The 22,093-nt window shown below is 45.9% G+C and overlaps 2 protein-coding genes across 2 annotated transcripts; one reads left to right on the top strand and one right to left on the bottom strand.

Annotated features, from left to right (window-relative positions):
- Nucleotides 1-654: 654 nt before the first annotated feature.
- On the bottom strand, nucleotides 655-8,277 carry ATP5F1A (ATP synthase F1 subunit alpha). The gene is made up of 12 exons (XM_068177358.1): nucleotides 8,117-8,277; nucleotides 6,842-6,920; nucleotides 5,647-5,816; nucleotides 4,727-4,900; nucleotides 4,483-4,649; nucleotides 4,205-4,353; nucleotides 3,134-3,285; nucleotides 2,779-3,003; nucleotides 2,567-2,674; nucleotides 1,900-2,044; nucleotides 1,553-1,703; nucleotides 655-881 (listed from the first exon to the last, which is right to left on the bottom strand). The coding sequence occupies exons 1-12, from the start codon at nucleotides 8,174-8,176 to the stop codon at nucleotides 800-802; spliced, it is 1,662 nt and encodes a 553-aa protein (XP_068033459.1). The 5' UTR covers nucleotides 8,177-8,277; the 3' UTR covers nucleotides 655-799.
- A 3,940-nt stretch (nucleotides 8,278-12,217) lies between these two features.
- Nucleotides 12,218-21,763, top strand: HAUS1 (HAUS augmin like complex subunit 1). The gene is made up of 9 exons (XM_068175729.1): nucleotides 12,218-12,307; nucleotides 13,952-14,126; nucleotides 15,128-15,263; nucleotides 16,254-16,388; nucleotides 17,350-17,473; nucleotides 18,024-18,089; nucleotides 19,302-19,373; nucleotides 20,519-20,566; nucleotides 21,511-21,763. Exons 1-9 carry the CDS (start codon nucleotides 12,251-12,253, stop codon nucleotides 21,568-21,570), a joined length of 873 nt encoding a protein of 290 aa, XP_068031830.1. The 5' UTR covers nucleotides 12,218-12,250; the 3' UTR covers nucleotides 21,571-21,763.
- The last annotated feature ends 330 nt before the right edge of the window (nucleotides 21,764-22,093 follow it).

Below are 22,093 nucleotides of genomic sequence, written 5' to 3'. Positions count from 1 at the left end.
AGGCCAAGGTTAGATGGGATATTGGAAAGAAATTCTTGGCTGTGAGGCTGGTGAGAGCCTGGCACAGGTTGCTCAGATCAGCTGTGGTTGCCCCATCCCTGGAAGTGCTCACAGCCAGGCTGGACAGGGCTTGGAGTGACCTGGGATAGTGGAAGGTGACCCTGCCCATGGCAGAAGGGTAGAGCGAGATAATCTTCAAGGTCTTCCCCAAAACCATTCTGAGATTCTCAGATTTAAATCTCCAGCTATTACTGCTGTGACAGCTACACCTGCAGTTGTCCTGAGACACAAAGACCAGTATTCCAAAGGCCAGGCACCAGGATGGGTCAGACAGCAATCCCAAGAAATGCTGTCAGAGTCAGGCAGTTAAGAGATTCCTGTGAAGTCCAGTGGGTTATCCCTGTCACCCCCAGCTGCACTGCCCTGCTGCAGGATAAGCTGCCTGGCACAAACAATGAACACTGAGAAGGTCCCTCAGCTCTGTCACTCTCCTGGTTCGTGTAAGGGGTGTTTGCCCACTCAACCATTAAGGATTCTCCTGATTTCCAGAGTTCCTGTGGCAGGGCTGTGTCCAGGGAAGTTCAGATCTGTGGTTCTACAGGCGCAAGAGCGAGCCAGAAGTACAGACAAAAAGCAATCACTCAGAACACAGTATTTTTACATTCAGAACAGAGCCTTTTTACATGGGAACCTTTATTCTCACCGAGATCTGTACATTCAAGTCGCACATGCTTTCATCTCTGACAGAGCTGGAACACTGGATCACAACAGCCTGGTCTGTTAGAACAGTTTTAAGAGTTTATGCCTCAAAAGTAGACAGGAATTTTGTGACTATTTCCTTCAACTTTGCTTCTGTCTGGTCAGAGATCTTCCCTTCAGTCCTGTGGGAAGAGTTCAGTTAAATTCTGACACAGCAATCAAAACAGGGTCAACCCCGAGACAAACATAGAAGCTTTACAACAAACCTCCCCATTTCTAACAAATTCAGTAGATAAATGAACTCATTTGTTTGGTGCATGAAGCCATCCCACTGACAGAACATCCCTTCTCCTAAAATAGTGAGTCCTAAGAACTGAAGTTTGTTCACAAATTCTTTCAGAACAGCCATATGCATTCCAACAAGGCCCAACCTACAGAGCTGGTCCCCAGAGACAGAAGGCACGTGATTTTCTTCATGACAAAGAAAGCCAAGACCAGTTTCCAGGACAGGACTTTGGAAATACTCAATCCCCAACAGTTCACTCAGCAGCACTTAACCCACAGCACTCCAACAGCTCAAAGCTGTCCACAATACGGGAACTGAATCAATCAAGTGATTTCAGGAACAGGTTAGAGGAGACACATTGCAAGAAGGTTCACTTTAAGCATCAGCTGCTTTTCCTAAGAGCTGAAGCTGAGGACGACAGATGGTAGGAAGGCTGATTTAACCCTGTTTTGATACAGCTAGCTGAACACCTGATGTTCTAGAATATACTAAACTAACAGTTCAGTGACCATTATCTGCACTCCAGACATCAAAACCCTTGGGGTAAAGCAAGGTAAATCACCATACCTGATTGTGGAGAGGAGGTCCTGGTGCTGGCTCAGTACATGAGCCAGGAAAGCACTCTCAAATTTTGTGATCTTGCTGGGCTCCAGCTTGTCCAAGTGACCTCTTACACCAGCATAGATGACTGCCACCTGCTCCTCAATAGCCATGGGAACTACAGGAAAAGACAGCACTCACATCACTGGAACTCTTCCATCAGGACACAACAGACTACAGTCCTTGGACGACCAAGCACACAAGCAAATCTGCATTTACCATGTGCACAGAACAGACACAAATGCTAACCAAGCCCAACCTCGTTAGCACAAGGCACTAATGGCACCCAGACCTGCCAAGCCCAGGGCACTCACCGTACTGGCCCTGCTTGAGCAGCTCTGTCAGGCGCACACCGCGGTTCAGCAGCTGCTGCGTGGCAGCGTCCAGGTCAGAGCCGAACTGGGCGAAGGCAGCGACCTCCCGGTACTGAGCCAGCTCCAGCTTCATGGTACCGGCCACCTGCAGGGTACAGTCACAGCCACTGACATCACCTTTAAGTGTGTAAGGAGTTTGAAGGTCATCTGGCAGCTGACAGGTGTTACAAGTCAGCTCTGCCTTGCACTCCATGCAAGTCAATCTAAAAACTGACAGATGATTATCGCTATTACAAAAATCCCACACTTTACCATAAGCATCCTAAAACACAAACTGTTGATATTAAAGCTCTCCAATTCTAGATTTAGTCATATTCTAGATAATTTTGTCTGGACTAAAATCCTGCGGTTAAGAGAGCATTCTCCATTTTTAGGTAATCAGTACTCACTTCGATGCATCAAAACTTTATTCTACATCTTCATGAAGACACTACTTCCCTTTCTCCCATGCCTTTCTCAGCAGGCAATGGAAGCATTAAAGAGATCGCTAAAGTTTGTTGTTTTATAATTTCGTAACACTAAGAGATCCAAAGCTTTATTCCCTCTCTGTTCACACCTACAGACCACTCATCTCCACCATGAGGAGGAATAGCAATTTTTCAATTACCTGCTTCATAGCCCTGGTCTGAGCAGCGGAACCCACACGGGACACAGACAGACCAACGTTGATGGCTGGACGGATACCTTTGTAGAACAACTCAGTTTCCAAGAAAATCTGCAGGACAGAATTGTATCATTATCTCGTTCAGAAGCCTGGAGGCCTCCTCAGAGACCAGCCATTAAGTTCCATGGAGCTGCTGGGCCTTGAGGAAGCCCTACCTGTCCATCGGTGATGGAGATGACATTGGTTGGAATGTAAGCAGACACATCCCCAGCCTGAGTCTCAATGACAGGCAAGGCAGTCAGCGAGCCGCCCCCAAAGGAGTCGTTCATTTTGGCTGCCCTCTCCAGCAGCCGGGAGTGCAGGTAGAACACATCACCCGGGTAGGCCTCACGGCCGGGGGGGCGGCGCAGCAGCAGAGACATCTGACGGTAGGCAACGGCCTGTGTGGAGCAAAGACAGCCTTCAGAGCTCTGCACCCCACTGAACATTTTAGATCTCTACACCTGAGGTGTTCTTACAGCTACAAACACCAATGCTTCACCACAGGGCCTAAAACCAAAGTTTCCTGACCTGTTTGGACAAGTCATCATAGATGATAAGTGCATGCTTCCCGTTGTCTCTGAAGTACTCCCCCATGGAGCAGCCTGAATAGGGAGCCAGATACTGCAGGGGTGCTGCATCAGATGCTGTGGCAGACACCACAATAGTGTACTTCATGGCATCTGGAAAGGATTGGAGACACCTCTGAGTGCATTAAGTCATCATGCCCAAACTCAGCAAACACAACAAGCATGTGAAAGACCAGTGCTGAAGCAAGTCCAGGCAGTGTCACTATGCTGCTACAGGAAAGCCCAGCACACCAGCTGAACACATCTGCTAGCAAAACCGACTTGGGAAGTCTCAAGGGCAACTTTGCGGCAGCTAACATCTAACGCTTAATAACTTCTTTCCCATTTAAAACAAAGCTGAAAACTAAGACAAAAGTTTTTCTTCTAAAAAAGTCACACTGAAAGCCCACAGTTTCCTGGCTGCTATAAGACAGTACAACCCTCTGTGACAGTCTCAAACAAATCACTGTCCCTGAAATGTGGGTTTTTCTTTAACAGCTGCCAGGACCACCACTCATGAGGTCAAAGTGTCTGATCTTCTGCAAGCTCTATCAAATGCGGAGCCTTGGTCACAGAAATCACTGACTCTGACAAGATGCTATCATTTAATGCCTTGTGTTTGGGCAGTGAAAGCTCTTCACCACATTTCCAGCTGCCACTCACACTAACTGGCACATGAAACACACGGGACAAATGCCAAGTCAATGACAACTTGAAGGCCACAGCTTGTCACCAGGCCTGCCTGCCAAGATGAAGCTTTCAACTCTGCTGAAAAAAGCCCTAAAACCACAGGGTGACTTTTCCAGAAGCAATTCAACAGTTTGGGGGCCTCAAAACAGTCTTCCTAATTGTGATACAGAAAAAATTAGGTTTTTTCCCCAGACAGCTATATAGATTTCTTGTTCACAAAATTAAGTCATTCACTCATGTAATAGGAATTCTATCTACACCTGCAGCCAGGAGAGGTCACAGCACTACAATGAGAACAGGATGTCATTAGGTGCCAGGCTCAACCATCTCCCAAAATCCATACCTGCATCAGTGAGCCTCTTTACCAGCTGAGCAACAGTGGATCTCTTCTGGCCAATTGCAACATAGATACAGTACAGCTTCTTCTTCTCATCTGTGCCATCGTTGAATCGTTTCTGGTTGATTATAGTGTCAATTGCAATTGAAGTTTTCCTGTGGAACAGAGAGGCTGGTAAGTTAAGTTGCCCAAGGTTCTCCCAGTCCTTATCCAACCCTGTGTCCAGCTCTGCTGTACCTGCGTCTCTGTTTAAAGAACACTTTAGGCTTGAGTATTTAACTTACCCGGTCTGCCTGTCACCAATGATCAGCTCACGCTGGCCACGACCAATGGGCACCAAGCTGTCCACAGCCTTAATCCCAGTCTGCATGGGCTCACGCACAGAGATCCTGGGAATGATCCCAGGGGCCTTCAAGCCAACTCTCCTACGTGTCTTAGATGCAATAGCACCCTAAAAGAGAGAAAAATCTGCTGAGGTCTGTATCACACAGATACAATCATAGGTACTTAGCACCCAGCTACACTTACCTTCCCATCAATCGGATTGCCCAGGGCATCCACAACACGGCCCAGCAGCTCCTCCCCCACTGGAACATCCACAATGGCACCAGTCCTCTTCACAACATCCCCCTCTTTGATCAGCCTGTCATTACCAAACACGACAACACCAACGTTGTCAGGCTCCAAATTCAAGGACATACCCTGGAACAGAGATCACATCACGCTGAGAAAATCCATACTGACATGCATAAAACCTCCCATATTGACATGATTATTTCACTGTGTACAAAATCCTACATGATCTACCTCAATCTTGTCCCAACAGTCAAGGTTGAAGTGTTTATTTCCTTCCACACTGGCTAGAGAACCTGCTTAAGTTTTCAACTCTACCAGGCAGTTATACCCCAGCAGCCTAGCACACAAATCAATTGTTTCTCTAAAAGGGACAGAAAGGGTAAGCAAGGTTCAAGTACAGCATTACTCTCTTGCCTAGAAGCTGGACAAGAGAAAATGACTGGCTTCTTCTCTGCCCAAGGTGAAATGGGTCATTAAAAATGCTCTAACAGCTGTTTCAGTACTCCTGAAACAGGTTTTAACCCTAACCCACTGATAGGACTAAAAGAAGCCAGCAAGCTGCATAATGTATTGAAGCAGAGAGGTCATTATTAAACAGCTAACAGAAAAGACACCTGAAACCAAAGAAAAAATCCAGTGCCAGGTTAGTCCTTTTACTTTCTAAATTAAGACAAAGACAGGTCAAATGTTCAAATGCTGGCTGAGAATCAGATGCTGGTATTTTAAAAAAATCACTAGTTACTCCGTATTAAAGTTGCAACGAAGCTAATGCAATGTTCATAGTGGTACCTACAAGCATAGTCTCAGGTCTGCTTAAAAAACTGTCTTTTTAATATTTCTGTGCTAAAGGAACTCCTTCAGTGACAGCTTACCTTCAGCCCAGAAGAGAACTCAACCATCTCTTCTGCCTGGACATTTCTCAGGCCGTACACGCGGGCAATGCCATCACCGATCGAGAGCACGCGGCCTGTCTCCTCCAGCTCAGCCGAGGTGTCGGCTCCCAGGATGCGCTCCTCCAGAATAGAGGACACCTCGGCGGTACCTGGAGAGAGACGCTCGCAATCAGATCAGCACGCTAACCTACAACAAGCACTCAGTAAGCTGGCCTCAAATTCACAAGGTGCTCTTTCTCAGCTGTGCTCCAAAGTCTAGCTAGCAACACCTTTACTTAGGGTAAGACAAATACCAGCCTCTGTATTCCCAGCTACTAAAAGCAGCTTCAACTCATCATCACCAGCCAGCTACAACCAAAACAGGCCCGGCTGTGTAGTTATCCACTTTCTTGATTATGTCCTACACTCTCTCTCCCTAGAAAGCAATTAGATCAGCCCTAGCCCAGGCAGAACAGGCCTGCTTGCAGAGCAGTTACTTAGCCTTGGATACATCAAAACACCATGCAAAATTATTTGTGATCCAAGATCCACACATACATAAGTGAATTTCATCATGTTTCAGGAGCAAGTTGTTTGATAAAAGCTATAAAAATATATTCCCCATACTTCAATTTGACTTCCAACAGCTTGTTACCTCCTCAGCTAAAAAACAGTAAATAACACTGTAAAACTTGTTTCCTAGTCATGCCCTTAATCACCTTAAACCACTTAAAAAAATTTGCATGAAGCACTGCCAAACACACTGCTACACAGTGCAGCTGTCTCCTCTACACACCAGAATGCTGGCAGCAAAATAAAGTTGTGCTCAAGGACAGAAGGTCAAACCCAGGCAGGCCTGGGGAAGTCAACCAGTTCTTCATTCTGCTACAGGCAACTCCAATCTGGGGCTGATTTTTTTTCCAAATAATTTTCCAATAATGCTGCAGGTGACTGGAATGCCAGTGAAGCAGGTACTCTATGTAAGCCAGCTGACACACAGCCACTCCCTGCTCTGGGGGCATTGTCAAGGTGTTAAAGTGCAGTTTGCTGGACGTGGCCAGGTAACAGTTCACCTAAATACGCTCAGAACATTAATGTGCTGAAGTGCTGTCAACTAACACTCCCCATAATCAAATTCCTTTTTGTCTGACAGACCAAATTCTTGAACCACACTCAAGGCCTTTCTCAGACTCACCAGTTTTCTGAACGCATGGTTTGGAGGCATGGAGGTTTCTTGTAGCAACAAATGCTGCAGCGAGGGTGTTTCTGGAAACCTAAAAGAAGTAGTTGTTTCAGTAACAGTAAGATTTCTTTAATCACTTAAAAAGAATCCAAACAAACAAACAAGCCAACAAATAAAAAAAAAAAAACCACAAACACCATGCTGAGAGATTAACACATCTTTGATCTTGAGCTGCTTATGCGCATGTCAGCTTTGAGCTAAGCTCCACAGCACCCCATTCACAGCAGTGGAACCAAGTCCAGCACCACTAAGAAAGGACATAATGAAGGAGATTGCTCCAAATGCCTCGCTGCATTTTTCTGCAGTGCGCTGATGTCACCATCAATCGCTGCAGCAGCTCCCAAAGAGAAACCTCCTCACATTTGTCATTTCTGTGCTGAACGTGAGAACCTTGGGGCATAATGAAATCACTGCACCACTCAGGGCTCCGCAAAGAGAGAAGGTTGTGTCTTCTAACACAAATCTAACTGCAGTGATTTTGGTATTGTTAAAACACATAGGAAAAAAAAAACACAAAGCACTGTAACAAAAATACCTCAGAATCACAATTACTTTGGAAAAGAGCTCGGAGGTCATTGAATCCAACCTACGACCAAATACCACCTTGCCAACTAGAACATGGCACTAAGTGCATTATACCCTTAAACACCTCTGAGTCTCCACCACCCCCCTGGGCAGCCCCTTGCAATGTCTAATCACCCTTCCTGCGAAGAAACTCTTCTCATGGCCAACTTTGAACAATAAAGAATAAAAAGATCTGTGATAATGAATGCATTATAAGGTCACTCTTTTGCACTTCAAGCAAGGCTCCCAGCGCAGCATCATGCAGCAATGATGATGCCACTTAACACCCTGCACCCCGAGAAGGCCTCTCCCCCGGGAAGGAAACACCGGATTCCGAATTCATCGGAAACACCGGCAGAAGTGGTACCTCACGGCTCTTCCCACCCTTCATTTCCTCACAAACACGGGATAAACCCCTCACCCCCCTCACACCCACAATCCTGACCTTGCCCTGGCAGCTTTAAACCACTACCCTGAGCCCGGGCAAGGACAGCCCGTTCCTCAGCGGGGTCTACCCCACAGCGCTGACAGTACACCCCGTGCTTCCCTCCCCACACTCCGATCACCCCCTCACACCCTCAATGTCACCGCGGCCCCCAAGATGGCGGCGGCGCCGCCTCGTCCCCCCGGCCCCGCCGACTCCGGGGCGGGCATGGCGCTCACCAGGCCGGCCTGCCGCGGCAGGGAGCGGGCGAGGGCGGCGGCCACGCGGGCGGAGAGCATCGCGGCGGCGGCGGCGGGTCCCGGGGGAGGCGGAGGCTGGGGGACGCTGCGGACTGCCGGCCGCGCGCTCTGCACACAAAATGGCGCCGGCGCCTCACGCCCCTTTTGGCGCCGAGGCCGCGCCCAGGGGGCGGGGGCGGGCGGCGGAACTGCTTCCCGTGCCCCTGACTCGGGGGGGGGCGAGTGTCTGCCTGCCCGTCTGTCTGCACGCGAGTATGTAGAATATGCAATAAAAATCATACAAATAAATGAAGAAAAAAAAAAAAGAAGGAAAAAAAACCCACAAAATGAGGCTTTTATAAAAATGCCCGCTGCAGGAGGTGTCCTTGAAACGCCCTGAGCGGGCGGAAGGGGCGGGGAGTGAGGGACGACCGGAGATGGGACACGGGAAGGAATAGGGACAAGGGCAGGGACACGGGAAGGAATAGGGACAAGGGCAGGGACACGGGAAGGAATAGGGACAAGGGCAAGGACACGGGAAAGAATAGGGAGAGGAACTGAGGCAGGGACAGGGACCGGGGACAAGGGTAGTGACAAGGGCAGGAGCACGGGAAGGGACAGGGACAAGGGTAGGGACAGGGGCACGGAGGAGAACGGGGACAAGGACAGGGGCAGAGACAGAATCGGGGACAGAAGCGTTACCCTGCGGGCTTGTTCCCCGGTGTGCAGCACCATTTCACACACCGAGGCAAGGTATTTTTTACTCTTTTTCTAGTTAGCACAAAGCAGATAGCTGGGTGTCTAGGATATCCATCAAAAAAACGTTACTCTGTGTACACATTTCAACAACCAAAGGCGTCACCATTCATTGCTTTCAAGTTACATAACTTCTCTGGTAATTAGTACCATTCTGTGAGCTACCACTTCAGTTAATTACCACTCAGATCCTTCTTTGCTAGGTAGATCTGTCGCTTTTCATTTTAGTCTGTTTTGAGTTGGTGGTCAGTGAGATGCTGGCCACAATCTCCCACTGCCAGAATTACTCTTCTCCCAGGTACTGACTGCTCAGTCCTGCTGATTTCAGCCCTCGTGGCTCCGATCCATACAGCCATTCCTCTTGGAATCATGTTGATTTCCTTTAAAAAGTTAGCCAAGCACAATGCTCACAATATGCAGCTGCTTAAACATACCTGTCCTGCTACAGCTACTGATTAAATCTTGAGGGGTGCAAATCTGGTGGGGCTCAGTATGGGGGGTAGGAAAAGGGATGGGGCAATGATAATGCTGTCTGCAAAAATTTGATTCCTTACCTGTTGTGCAATAAGCCAGTAATTAAACCCACAAGAGAGACATTGATTATTTATTGCAGTATTGTGCAAGACTGGGTGTTCAGTGGTATTCCAGAACAATCAAAAAGCTTCACAATGTATACATTTTAGCATACAAAGGAACCAGCGTTCGCTGGCTACATGCTACCTAGTTCTCTTATTAATTAGCATTCTATTGGTTAATGATTTTATTGTTTCTCATACCCAGTCTTTCTCTTCTCTTGGGTTGGTGGGTTTCCTGGGTCATTGTCAGAGATTCCCCCTGCCAGAATTACTGTTTACACAGTCAGAACTGATTTCAGCACAGGTGCAGGGTTCACTTTATTAGTTTATTCCTCACCTTGGAAGTTCAAGCATATGTCCTTGTAGCCTGTAAACTCTGCATTCTCTGTGCCCACTATCAGTGGTACATCCTTTCTTCCCAAGCTTTGTTAACCTCCCCCTCCGTCTGAGGTCACTGAAGCATATCAAGCTTGACAAGGCAATTCCACCAACAAGTAATTTATTTTCTCTTAACAGGTGGACATTACTCAGAGCTTGCTTGTTAGCTGCTATCTGTTTATTGATTAAATCTGGTTGCCCCAAGTACAGAAGCCCAGAAGATAAGAGGTTGTGTTCCTCAAACACCAATAGATGGATAAGTGTGGAGCCAACCAAGGATTGTTGGTAACAAGAATCAAGGTTTGTTGGTAATACAGCTGTGAGGAAGAACAGGAGAAGGGGCCATTCAGAGATAGGGCAGCATTTTTCTGGGACAAACATCCTTGTTCTAGTTCCTGGAGACAAACACAGCACAGCAATGATGCCAAGAAGCAGTCTAAGACTGTACAGGGAATCAAGACCACCAGGGACCCTTGAAGTCCTCCAACTCATTTTCAGAAAGGTCTAGAAGAAGGAACTGCAGATGATAAATTTGCATAGAAAGTCAGAAAGTAACCTCCAGGGCAGGGAAACTCATCTATAAAAGGTGCCCCCACAAAGACCTTATGTGCAGGCACCCCAGGACCCTAGACATTCCACCAGCAGGATCAACACTGGGGCGAAGCCTGGCGATCTCCTTCTTCCTCTCTCCCCCTCTTTAGTCCTGCTTTCTTCCCTTTCACCCTACCCCTTTATCCAGAACCCAGTGCCCTGGCGTTGTATGAGGAGGTCAGAGACTAACATTAATTTCCATGCCAAGTATGTAAATTAACTTGGAAAACTTTTGTGAACGCTCTGAATTTTGTCATTCCTTTTGTCCACGAGCACCTTGGATGCTCCAGTCCCCTAAAGAGTTGGACACCACACCAAGCCTCATCCAACCTGGGCCAGAACAATTCCAAGGTTGGGGCAGCCACAGCTGCTCTGGGCACCCTGTGCCAGGGCCTGCCCACCCTCCCAGCCAGCAATTCCTGGTTCCCAATATCCCATCTGTGCCTGCCCTCTGGCAGTGGCAGCCACTGCCTGTGTGCTGTCCCTGCATGCCTTGTCCCCAGTCCCTCTGCAGCTCTCCTGGAGCCCCTTGAGGCCCTGGCAGGGGCTCTGAGCTCTCCCTGGAGCCTTCTCTTGTGCAGCTGCACAGCCCCAGCTGTGCCAGGCTGGCTCCAGAGCAGAGGGGCTCCAGCCCTGGCAGCAGCTCCGTGGCCTCCTCTGGGCTGGCTCCAGCAGCTCCACGTCCTTGTGCTGTTGATGTGCTGTTGTTGTGATGGCTGGAGGCAGCTCTGCAGGTTAGGTCTCACCTGAGCACAGGGGCAGTATGTGAGACAGGATTTGGTCTTGCCAGTGAGAAAGTGCTGAAACTCAAGCACAGTGTGAATGATCCCTCTGGTAATCCAGAGAGCTTGGTAAAGCCACAGATTCCAGTGGATTCCCCTTCTGGGAATTGAAAAGGTTAAGTGAAAAATCCTCAACTACTTTGGCATGCGTTGTACCAAATGTGATTCTTCACCAATCCTTTCCATGCTGATTATTTCAGAAATCACTTAAATTTCTATAAAAGTGCTTGGGGATTAAAAAAAAAAAAAAAAACCAAAAAAAAAAAAAACACACACACACACAAAAAAAAAAAAACCCCAACAACAACATGGATGCATGGATGTTAAGAACTAATACAACCACTCTCCCGGGCCAGGGCTTCACAGCCCTTTTTGTGAAGACAATTTTCTGAATTTCCAATCTAAAGCTCCCCAGCCTAGCCTGAGGCCGTTCCCTCTCCTCCTGTCCCTGTTCCCTGTTCCCAGCCCGACCCCCCCCGGCTGTCCCCTCCTGTCAGGAGCTGTGCAGAGCCACAAGGTCCCCCCTGAGCCTCCTTTTCTCCAGGCTCAGCCCCTTCCCAGCTCCCTCAGCCTCTCCTGGGGCTCCAGCCCCTTCCCAGCCCCGTTCCCTGCCCTGGACACGCTCCAGCCCCTCAGTGTCTGTCTGTCCTGAGGGCCCAGAGCTGTCCCCAGCACTGGAGGTGCCTCAGCAGTGCCAGCACAGGGACGGGCACTGCCCTGGGGCTGTGTCACACCCTGGCTGGGACAGCCCAGGGGCCACTGGCCTCTTGCCCACCTGGGCACCCTGGGCTCGTGTCCAGCTGCTGGCACCAGCACCCCCAGGCTCCTTCGGCTGTACTTATTGATGTCTTCCTCTTGCATCTCTTCTGTTTCTCTTGGCGTTTTTTAACACCGTCCCTTAAGTGAGAGACGGCTCGATTCAGAGCGTTTTAACACTCGGATTCTCTGTTAAACACGTTTTCTATCGTTATTCCCCCCGCCCGCCACTGCGGCGCAGCCCCGGGTCCCTGCCCCGCCCCTCGGCCGCCCCCTCCCGTCAGGCTCCGGGAGGGATGGCGGCGGCGGCGGGAACACCGCGCAGCGACTCCTTCCAGGAGAAGCTCGTACGGGTAACGGGGGCCAGCGGGGCTCGCTTGCTGTTTTCGTCACGGTTTTCGGGACACACACACACACACACACACACACACACACGCATCGTTCGCGCTGTCTGCGCCTTGCGGTGCGGTGGTTTTCTCCATTGCTGCTTGTGTAGGTCGCTGAGGTGCGGGTGCGGCAGGCAGGATGAGGGAGGAGGTGCTAGGAGCAAAAATACACTTAAAGTTTTAGTATAAACGGCTGCGTCCACTCTCCGCCAGGTTCATTAGGCAGGTTTGTGCAAGAGTTTATGTTCCTTGCATGGTGTAGAACTGTTGTGAACAAACATGAAATTTAAACTTTTGGGGGACGTAGTTAACAATGTATGCAAGGTTAAATGTTGTTAATACAAGTAACAAGCTGTGATTAAATGAGTGGTGTTAATACAAGTAACAAAATTGTATTTTTGGTTGTGGGTGCGGTATGTACAAGTAACAAGTTGCGATTAGGCTTTTATGCTATAGATACATGTAACAAATATAGGAATAGTTATATTGATAGCCAAGGGTGGCTGTACAAGTGCAAAGCCGGGGTGTCCGACCCCCGCGTAGCTCCTCAGAGCCGGTTTCCCTGGAAACACCCCTAGGTGACAATTGTTTAGTTACTAAGTTGTAGAAACAGTCTCTGGACTGGCCGAAGGCTTTACTTCCAGTTGTTTGTTCTGTAATAAACAAGCTTACTTTTTTTTTTCTTTTTTCTTTTTTATTTTTTATTTTTTCTTTTTTTTTTTTTCTTTCTTTCTTTTTTTTTTAATCCACCAGCCTCCTTTTTGTCATTTTGAAGTTTTCTTTCTAAGCCTGTCCGCAACAGAACTTCCTTGTTCTTCAGTTATTACTGGTCGTAATCTAACCTTTCTAATCGAATTAGGTTGGATATTAGGGAAAATTTCTTCACTCAAAGGGTTGTCCAGGCCTGGCACAGCTGCCCAGGGCACTGGTGGAGTCCCCTTCCCTGGATGGATTTACAGGCCATACGGATGTGACAGCTGGGAACATGGGTCAGTGGTGAGCTGGGGTCGGTGCTGTGGGAATGGTTGGACTCGATGATCCTGGAGGGCTTTTCCAGCCCAAACAATTCTATGATTGCACAATCACATCCCTACCCGAGAGCACCGTGTTGATCTCTTATTTCTGATCTTGTTTCCTATGGTACAGCTGCTTTGCAGGGCTTGTGGCTGCACCTTGTGGTGACTCTCTCCTGCTCTCCTGCAGATAGACTGTTCCCAGTGATGACTCGGGTACTTTTATCCCACACGCTTTAATAGAGTGTTCATCATTTTTCCAAACACCCGTTTAACATCTCTTGGGTCATTACTGTGTCTGTAGCCAACAGGTCACGTGAATAAAAAGGTAAAATTTTGTCACACGGAGATAAGCAGGTGTCCAAAGAAATGAGGGAGATTAAAAAGTAATATAATATAGTGTTCTCGACCACAGAAGGTGTTTTAAGAAGAGGGAAAAGAATTTTTCTCGCCTTTTCCCCACCCATGCCTCCTGGACTGATGTAGAAGTCTCTCTTCAGGATTGCAGAGTTTGCAGTGGTTTACATTTTTCACGTCTATCAGCTATTTTCAGTCATTTCACATGATTGCTTGCTCTTCTGTCTCCCTTCTCTGGCAGGTTACTTTATGGCTGAAGAAATTATTTACGATTGTGCCTATTCCAGTGTATGAGGTGAATGAAAGGACAGTGGATATTTTGCATGAAGTTATGGAGCGCAATGAAGAGAGAGAGAAGGATGTTATGTTGCTGATAAAGGACATGAAGGACCGGGCATCCAAATATGAAGCAGAAAGTGAGTTTGAAGCTCAATTTCTCAATTCCACCTGAGTCAGGCTGTTCTGAGTGATCCTGAAGATTGTATTTGTTAAAAATGTAGGAATATATAAAAATATATGTAATTGAAACAGACTCAACTTTTTTTTATGCGGTTTTTACTGCAATTTACGGTGACATAAGATTGGTCAAGGACAATTTTTTAAGCCATCTTTAGTGGGCCATAAATGTGGGCAAGCAGGTTAATTGCTAAAACCTCCTAGTCTGCTGGGCTGGATAGCACAGCATGGAAATATTGCCTGGATAGAGAGGGAAGTGCCCCTGCAGCTCATTCAAGAGTCTGCGCTGGTGCTAAGCCACTGTTAAGGAAAGCCCTGGAGGAGCCTGAAACAACATTGAGATGATTAAGTCATGCTGAAGCTGCCTAGAGTGACTATTTTTTTAATTTGTTTGGGTTTTTTTAAGCAGATAAGTGGTTCAGGGGACCATAGTATGTTTTTAACACACGTAATAAAGGACTGTTGCTTCACAGGCTTTTCTCAGGAAGGAATTTTATTTTTTTGTACGAAGGCTGGCATAGTACACACGAAGATGTTTTTGCAAGAAAACGTGTTTGGTTTTTCTTTCTTCAAGTGCCTTGCCACCAAACAAAAAATAATGGATGCAGACTTCCTGGGTCTGCCATGAACAAGACTCAGGCTGAGCTTTTTGGGGAGGTAACCTGCAGGTGCTCATTGCTGCAGCACAAGGGTGAGCTCTTGTTTGTCTGATGTCAGACAGATTGATCAGGGAGGGAGTGGAGCAGTGCTTTCTCCCTTTACACACTGAATTTGTTTGACAAATGGAGATGTGGCGGCAGTTTGGCATATTTAAGCCTATTTTAAAAGTGTCTTTTTTTTCCCCCAACAACAGGCAGGTAGCCAAGTTCCCAGTGTGGGATTGGGTTCTGCCTTTGAAGAGTTCCATAAAAGAACAGTAATATTAAAAAAATCACTACTTTGGGTTGTGTATATTTTCCAGCTGATTACAGGCATGGTATTCTTCGAGAAACCCTGGGTTTTTATGGGAGCACTCTGTACGAAGAGACCACCGAAGACCTCATTGACCTGCTAGGAAGTGCATTTGAACTCGAAGTGGAGGACACGTCTCTTACCAGGTAATTCTTTACACTCTGCATTCATAGTGAGGGTCTGTGCTGTTTTCCTCTGTTGTTTCGCATCAGCAGCTTCAAACTTGGCACTAGGAATCTTATTTGTCAGGCTTATTTTTCCCCCCTTGGGCAGCTTTGGAGCGGATGGGAACTGAGCACAAAGTGCTAGCTCTAGGTTATCCCAGCACAGGAAGGCTCTGAAGCCTGAGAAAGGCCTGGGATGGAGTTAAATCCCTCCTTTTTCTCATGCTTTTTTGGTCGGTGGCTGCAGGCTGCTGCCAGTTGGACTGTTGTGCCAGGTATCCCAGGCTACAGCAGTGTTCATACTGCTTAGGCAAAGACTGGGAACTGTGACTAGTCTTCCAGCCTCAGCTCCTCATCCTTGTCTATCTCATCTGGCCTCAGTTCATGCGAGGAGATTCCCTCTGCCACGGAGAAATGGCATCTGTTAGTCTGGTCTCCTTGGGCCGCTCTCCCTAGCATGGCTTTGACCCGTGGCACTGCAGCACTTGCAGCAAAGAAGGGGCAAAATCTGCCTTGGAATCCAATTTTTATGTGATATTTAGGATCTTGGCTCTTACATCTCTCTTCCTGAGCTGGAGGGGGAAGAGCTTTGGGCCACTTGGGAAGAGGAAGATACTCAGATGCTGCTAGGCACATCTTGTGACTGTGCATTTTCACGGACTGAATGCAGTTTATCTCAAAGGCAGTGAGGCAAGCCAGGAGTGGAGCACGTGGTGGTTTTATTCACCAGAGTGCCAATTGTTGTTCACTTACCGTTACTCAGGTTGCTGGGCTGTTTTCCCTTCCACATGGAAATCTGTGCTTGTTATGGAAAGCAAATTCCCTTAGCATCTTATTTAAATTTACTCCTGCCACCATAACATGAAGAGGAAAGTAAGTAATTCAGTTAAGGTGTGGAGAAAAGAATAACAATAACTCTGACTTTCAAAAGAGATGACTCCTAAGCATTACCACTGATTCTTTCTACACCAGCTTCTACTGTGCCATCAATGACATGACCTTGGAACTGTATGAAACAAAATTTAAAAATGAAGAAATGGAACTGAAATTGAAGACTCTCCTGAAAAAACTAACTTCAGCACTGATGGTGCAAAAGCGGATAGAGGAGTGAGTAATGGATGAGGAAGAGGGAAAGATTAAAGTAATACTGCTGATCTCTGCCTTGGGCAACATTGGTTGTGGTAACTAACAAGGATAACTGTTCATGGATTTGACACATCTCCAGTTCTAAGTATTTGGAAGTATTTATCAAAACCCATCTCTTATGGATACTTTCAGTAGTCAAAAGAGATCTGGGAAAGCATCAAACCCATTATTTTAAAGTAAAAGTGATCTACAAGCTGTTTTCAGATATAAGTTTCCATCTTCCACCAGTTGCTTTTGTCTGAGGCTGAAGACAAATCTGATTTTCTTAGCACATTTAGCATGGCCTCTGTAGTCAGACTGAGGGAGGCAAAACAAAAACCATTCTCAAGTAAGAAGGTCCCTTAACCAGTATGTAGAAGATGTAATAATAGTAATAACAAACAAACAAACAAACAGAAAAATCAGTGTCAAGTCCATTCCTTGGAGGATGTAGTCTGAAGTGCTTTGCCAAGCACAGCACGGTCAACCCCAGCCTTGAGTGGGGGTTGGCTCAGATGCTCTCCATAGCTCCCTTCCAGTCTAATTATTTGCAGAGTGGTGGTTTTTTTGTCTTTTAAAATGTTAATTGGACTTGTAGAATATATGCCCATGTGCTTTGTGCAGGTTTGCCTCCTCTTGACCTGAGGTTTAGCTTGTGTAACAGGTCTCTAAATGAGTTAGGGAATTATGCACAAGACTATTACCCTTTGCTTTTAGGCATATGGCTTTCCTCTTTGCCACTATTTTTCCTGATCTGTGGGGTTCTGGAGGTAACAGCTGTATATGTTTCCATTGGAAAATCTCACAGGGAAATACGGGGTTTTCTCAGTTTTCTTCCTTCTTGTGTTGGTTGCATTGCAGGGTTTGAGCATAGATAAGTAACAATATTTGTATACTGATACATCTTTGAATGTAATTTTTTCTTTTTATATTACTTTTTAAGGGATGTTCGAAAACTGGAGAAGTATCAGAGAGTAGAAAAGGTCAGAGTTGAGTCTCAATCCAAGGTCCTGAATTTCCTGAAACTTAAGTCTAAGGATATGAAAATAAGGATCTGGGATGCTGAGGTAGGTGTAAGGAATTTTCTTACATGACACTGTGATGGGATGATGTGATTGGTTGAGCCCAAATTTGTAGTTACAGAGACATTCCATAAGTTTCCTAAACACCAGTACTGGGGACTCTTGAGCTAACAGGACAACATGTGAATTTAGTTCAGTTGTCCCTGCTGATCTCTTCTCAGTGCATCCTGTGATCAGGGCAGTGCTCTCTTCTCATTCCCTGAGAAACTACGGCAAGTTACTTTATGGCTAAAATAAAGCCATACCTGATACCTTGACAAACACAAGATGGAAAGTGTTGTATTACAATTGACATTTTCCTGAGAATCCTTTCTTCAGCTTTGCCGTTTGCCCTTCTCCCACTGCTTTTCTGGAAAGACTTGTTATTCTTAATACAAATTTTAACAGCACCTCATTTTGTACACCAGCTTTAGCTGTGGCTCCAATAGCACACGTTTCTGCTGTGGACAAGCTGTGTTCTTCCCTGCCTGTTTAGATATAAACAGAAGGAAATGGTGAAATCTTTCTCCTTTTTTGTACCCTCTCCTGTTTGCAGGATGAGCTTATTGCCAGGGGGTTGGACAGATCCTTGACACATGAGGCACTCATGAAATCATCTGAGGTAGGTTTTTGGATACAAGGGGGATGTTGCCACAGTGGGACAGGCCAGGCTTGCTTGTTGGGTGCTTTCAGGAATTGTAGTTTGCTGTTTGGTTGCCTGAACAAATCTTAATGGCCAAAGGAAGCACAAATAAAAATCCTGTAGGTGGATTTCCATGAACTGGGCTCTTTTGGGTGGGTTTGTCTCTCCTAGAGGCATCTACTGCAGAATTTCCACTGAATATATTCCCTGCCACTGGAAACAGATCTGCCTCCTTTATTTCTGATCTATGTTAAAAACAGAGTGGATTTTCTGTGGACTATATCCCATTACATGACTGCCTGTGTATTGCAGTTTCTTGATAGAATGACCCATGTGATTCTTTCAACTTTGTGTGAAATAAATCTCTTCCAAACACTTCAAAACAAGGGGATAAGGTCAAATGAAACCCAAATTCAGAATCACTGTGTGCTGTTTTTTTTTTTGCTGTGTCTTTAAATATAACATTATTCAGCTTTATTGTAAGCCTAGCGGAACATATGTTAATAAGAAAAAGCACATTTCTTGAGTTATTAACTACAGATTTTACAGCTTTGTGCTGTGCACTCAACACATCTTCATATTTTTTGCTGTTATTGTAGTGGGAACTCAGTCTTTCTCCTCATTACTTTTGCTATCTTTTCCTTATGTTTTCGAGTGGAGCAGTGAAAATAGATTCCCTGGTTTCTCTGTTGTCCTTCTCACCAACCAGCACTGGGTGGCAGTGCTCACATTGCCCAGTGTTGCACGAGGGTACTGACCAGAGCTAATTTTTGTTGGAATTTTGCATCCAAAAAGCCACAGGCAAATTTTCTAGGCTTGTCATCTTCTAGAGCCCAAGCATAAGGTACGGTTTGACTCCTTGACATTTATAGAACTGCTTTGCCAAGACATCAGTGAAATGGGCAGCACAAATGAGTTTATCTTTTTGATTTAACTTTGATTATTTGAAAAGAGTTCAGGACTGTGGAAGGTGCTCAGTTTGCAGCCCCAAAAATAAATTGTTTCCACTTGATAAGCACAAGGGAGAGTCTTTTTGCTGCCGTGTCTGCAAAACTTTGGTTTTCCATGTGTTTTATAGAGAGTGAAAGCTCTCAAATTCTGAAATGTAGATAACTGTGGATCTGTCTCACTCATTTCCGCCATTTCTACAAAAAATTCCCTAGAATATGATCTGCCTTTCTCTCTCTGCAGGAACTGGCTGCACTGCATAAAAAAATGGAGCCATTGAAGTTGGAACTGGCGTCCTATCATGATTTACCTCCTGTAACTATTTATTCCACTGTTATATTGTATTTGCCATCAGGTTAACTTTAGTGGACTTCAGAACGTAAGGGATGTTGTTGTGATCCCTTTGGTGGACCAGTAGATGTCCTACAGGTCTGTTAATGATGCAAACCAAAGACTTGATGTCTATTTATTAATCAAAGCCAAGAAATTAAGTTTCCTTTTCAGGCAAACTTTGTTCTAACAAAGTAGACAGATTTGCTGGGTAAATTAGCAATTCAGGTGAATTGCTAATTTCAGCTAGAAATTGGACAAATTTCTTAATACAGAATTTCAGCTAGGAATTGGACAAAGTAACATGGAAGAAAAGGAATCCCCTAGTACAACCAACTGTTTAAGATTTACCAGTACTTTAGCTGTAACTGTCATCAGGCTGTCAATATGGTGGACACAGCACGTGGTGCAGAGTTTGGAGCTCTGAACAGGGTTTTGAGGATCCTGAAGAAATAGCCAAATGTAGGTTTTGTCCCCTAAACTGGCTGCTCCATAATTTTCTTTGATTTCTCTTGAAGGTGCTGGGTACTCTATGAAAGGGTGAAAGTGCAAGTTTCTTAAGTTTCTTGTCTCCCTCATACAAACACTGATGTCTTGCTCCTAGCGAAAAAAAAAAAAAAAAAAAAGCTGTGGGGCTGTTGCTCTGTTTAATCCATCTTCCTCCAAGAGGCAGCTTCCTCCTTCCTTCAAGTGGAACAGGACATTCAAATGGGATTAGGTTCTCCAGTTCCCTCCTCCAGCCTTGCTATTAGTGGAGACAGGGAGAGTCCCTGGTGCAGGCAGGAGGAGGGGAGGGAGGTTTATCCTTGCAAACTTATTGTGCTTTGGAAAATTCTTGCACAAATATGCTTAAAATCAAGTCCCTTGATTGGCAGGTTTGGAAAATTGCTTAAGATGAAGGGTTTTTTTAGACTTTAGGCCATACCAGACTTTTGAAAAATACATGATTGCCCAAACCAAACCAACACTAGACTTTTAATGGCAATACCTTCTGCATGTGAAGTGTGTACACAAAATTGCATTAATTGTCCATTAATTCACCCGAGGCTCATCATTAGATTCTTGTAAAGGTGCAGGGACTTCTTGTTTCTTGATGAAATGCTGATTTTTATGCCATTTTCTCTCATTAGAGCATTCCCTTGGCAAAAGTGAAGGTGGAAGAAGAGAGAAGAAAACTTGTAAGAGTTTTTTTATCTTTTCCAGGAGCTACATATATTATTAATTGATTACAGATTTTACCACCTTAGACTGTAGTCTTAATGTTCTCATGGGGAAATTTAGTGAGGCAGAAGTTGTAGATACTGATCAGGTGAACTGTTGATGTCTGAGCTGCAAAGGCAGGTGGGGACAGTGATATTAGTGCAGATTAGGTAGCTATATCCCCATGAATTTTGCCTATTGGAATGTTTATTCACTCACCGTAAGTCTCGGTAGCTTCCTTGCTCCTCCTGAACTCTCAGAGGGCTCCAAGCTTATTTTAGTCAACATCTGCCTTGTAGACTGCAATGGGGACGTTCCCCTGTAAAACATAGTGTCCATTTCCTCTATGCTTGTGTAATCTGCAGGTGTGGCTGTTGAGCCAAACAACATAAAGCTGTTTGGGAAGTTCACAGGTAGCTTTCCTGAGTGATCTGGGCCATGTTTGAGCCCCATAAAACATGTTTTTGTTCCTTTGGGCTACTGCTTGCTTGCTCATAAAGCACAAGTGGTAAGCCTTAAACCTGTGATCAAAAATCACTTCTAGGTAAGAGCATTTTGCACATTTTCAGGTGAGACTGCCTGGGTTGGTACACCGCTTGCTTTTGATTCAGGAGTACAAGCTCCCCTTACCAGCCTGAGGGTGTTCTGAGGTCAGAATGCTCACCTCTGGGGAGGACCTGTGAGCTGGGATGTGTCCAAAATCACATTGGGGCACAGAGTAAAGGCAGCTGAGCTTGTCCAGCCCCCACTTTGTTTGGAGTTTTCCCTGTGGCTGTCTGCCCTTTGCAGTGACGAGTCCATCCAGCTCAACACCGGTGTTAATCCCTCACTGCTAACAACATCCCAGGGTTTGTTTACCAGCAGTGTGTGTGTGGAAGCTGTCTCATGGTCTCTGGTTCCTCTTGGTTTTCTCTCCCGATAGAAAGCCTTGGATGAAGAGTTAACAAGGGAGATCGAGGCTGTGCCTTTCGAGCTGACATAGCCCAGCAAACCCCAGCTCACCTGAAGTGGCCTACGTGGAACATGATTTTCCTTCTGTTGTCTACTTACTTGCACTAGCAATGCACTTCAGAATTCTTACTTGTACCTTGGCAGCTTCCTGCTGTGTTCTTCTCTCTGATGGCCTTGTGTTTGTAAACTTCACCTATTTTTCATTAAATAGCCTCCAAACTTGCTGTTGACATTATGAGTAATTTTTCCCTCTGTGATACACACCTGTAAAGCAGCTCTGTGGATAGTGCAGGCATAGTTTTCAAACAAACAAACAAACAAAAAAACAAACAAACAAAAAACCCCCAAAAAAACTCACACAGTAAGACCTTTCTAGATCTGAAAACAGTATTTTTGCAGAACTGCTGTGGGACGTGATGATTTTGAGGTCAGATTGCCCTTAACAATTCTAGCCCAGATGTCATCTTCCAAGAGGGTTCCCTTAGCCCTCTTATTTCCATGCCATCACCACACCAGCCTTCCACACTTTCAGAAGTGGTTTGCACACTCCAGGT

The sequence above is a fragment of the Anomalospiza imberbis genome, chromosome Z (genome assembly GCF_031753505.1).
Source record: "Anomalospiza imberbis isolate Cuckoo-Finch-1a 21T00152 chromosome Z, ASM3175350v1, whole genome shotgun sequence".
NCBI lineage: Eukaryota > Metazoa > Chordata > Aves > Passeriformes > Viduidae > Anomalospiza > Anomalospiza imberbis.
The sequence above is the reverse complement of the archived record's forward strand: the minus strand, read 5'-3'. Positions and strand labels throughout refer to the sequence as shown.

Excerpts from the sequence above, each read along its gene's own strand:
- ATP5F1A (XM_068177358.1), bottom strand. The coding sequence starts at position 8,176 with ATGCTCTCCGCCCGCGTGGCCGCCGCCCTCGCCCGCTCCCTGCCGCGG. Across the intron at positions 2,675-2,778 it reads TCTCCATCACCGATGGACAG|ATTTTCTTGGAAACTGAGTT; the intron begins GTAGGGCTTCCT and ends TCTGTCCTGCAG. Across the intron at positions 2,045-2,566 it reads AGACCAGGGCTATGAAGCAG|GTGGCCGGTACCATGAAGCT; the intron begins GTAATTGAAAAA and ends TGTACCCTGCAG.
- HAUS1 (XM_068175729.1), top strand. The coding sequence starts at position 12,251 with ATGGCGGCGGCGGCGGGAACACCGCGCAGCGACTCCTTCCAGGAGAAG. Across the intron at positions 19,374-20,518 it reads CCTATCATGATTTACCTCCT|AGCATTCCCTTGGCAAAAGT; the intron begins GTAACTATTTAT and ends TTCTCTCATTAG. Across the intron at positions 20,567-21,510 it reads AAGAAGAGAGAAGAAAACTT|AAAGCCTTGGATGAAGAGTT; the intron begins GTAAGAGTTTTT and ends CTCTCCCGATAG.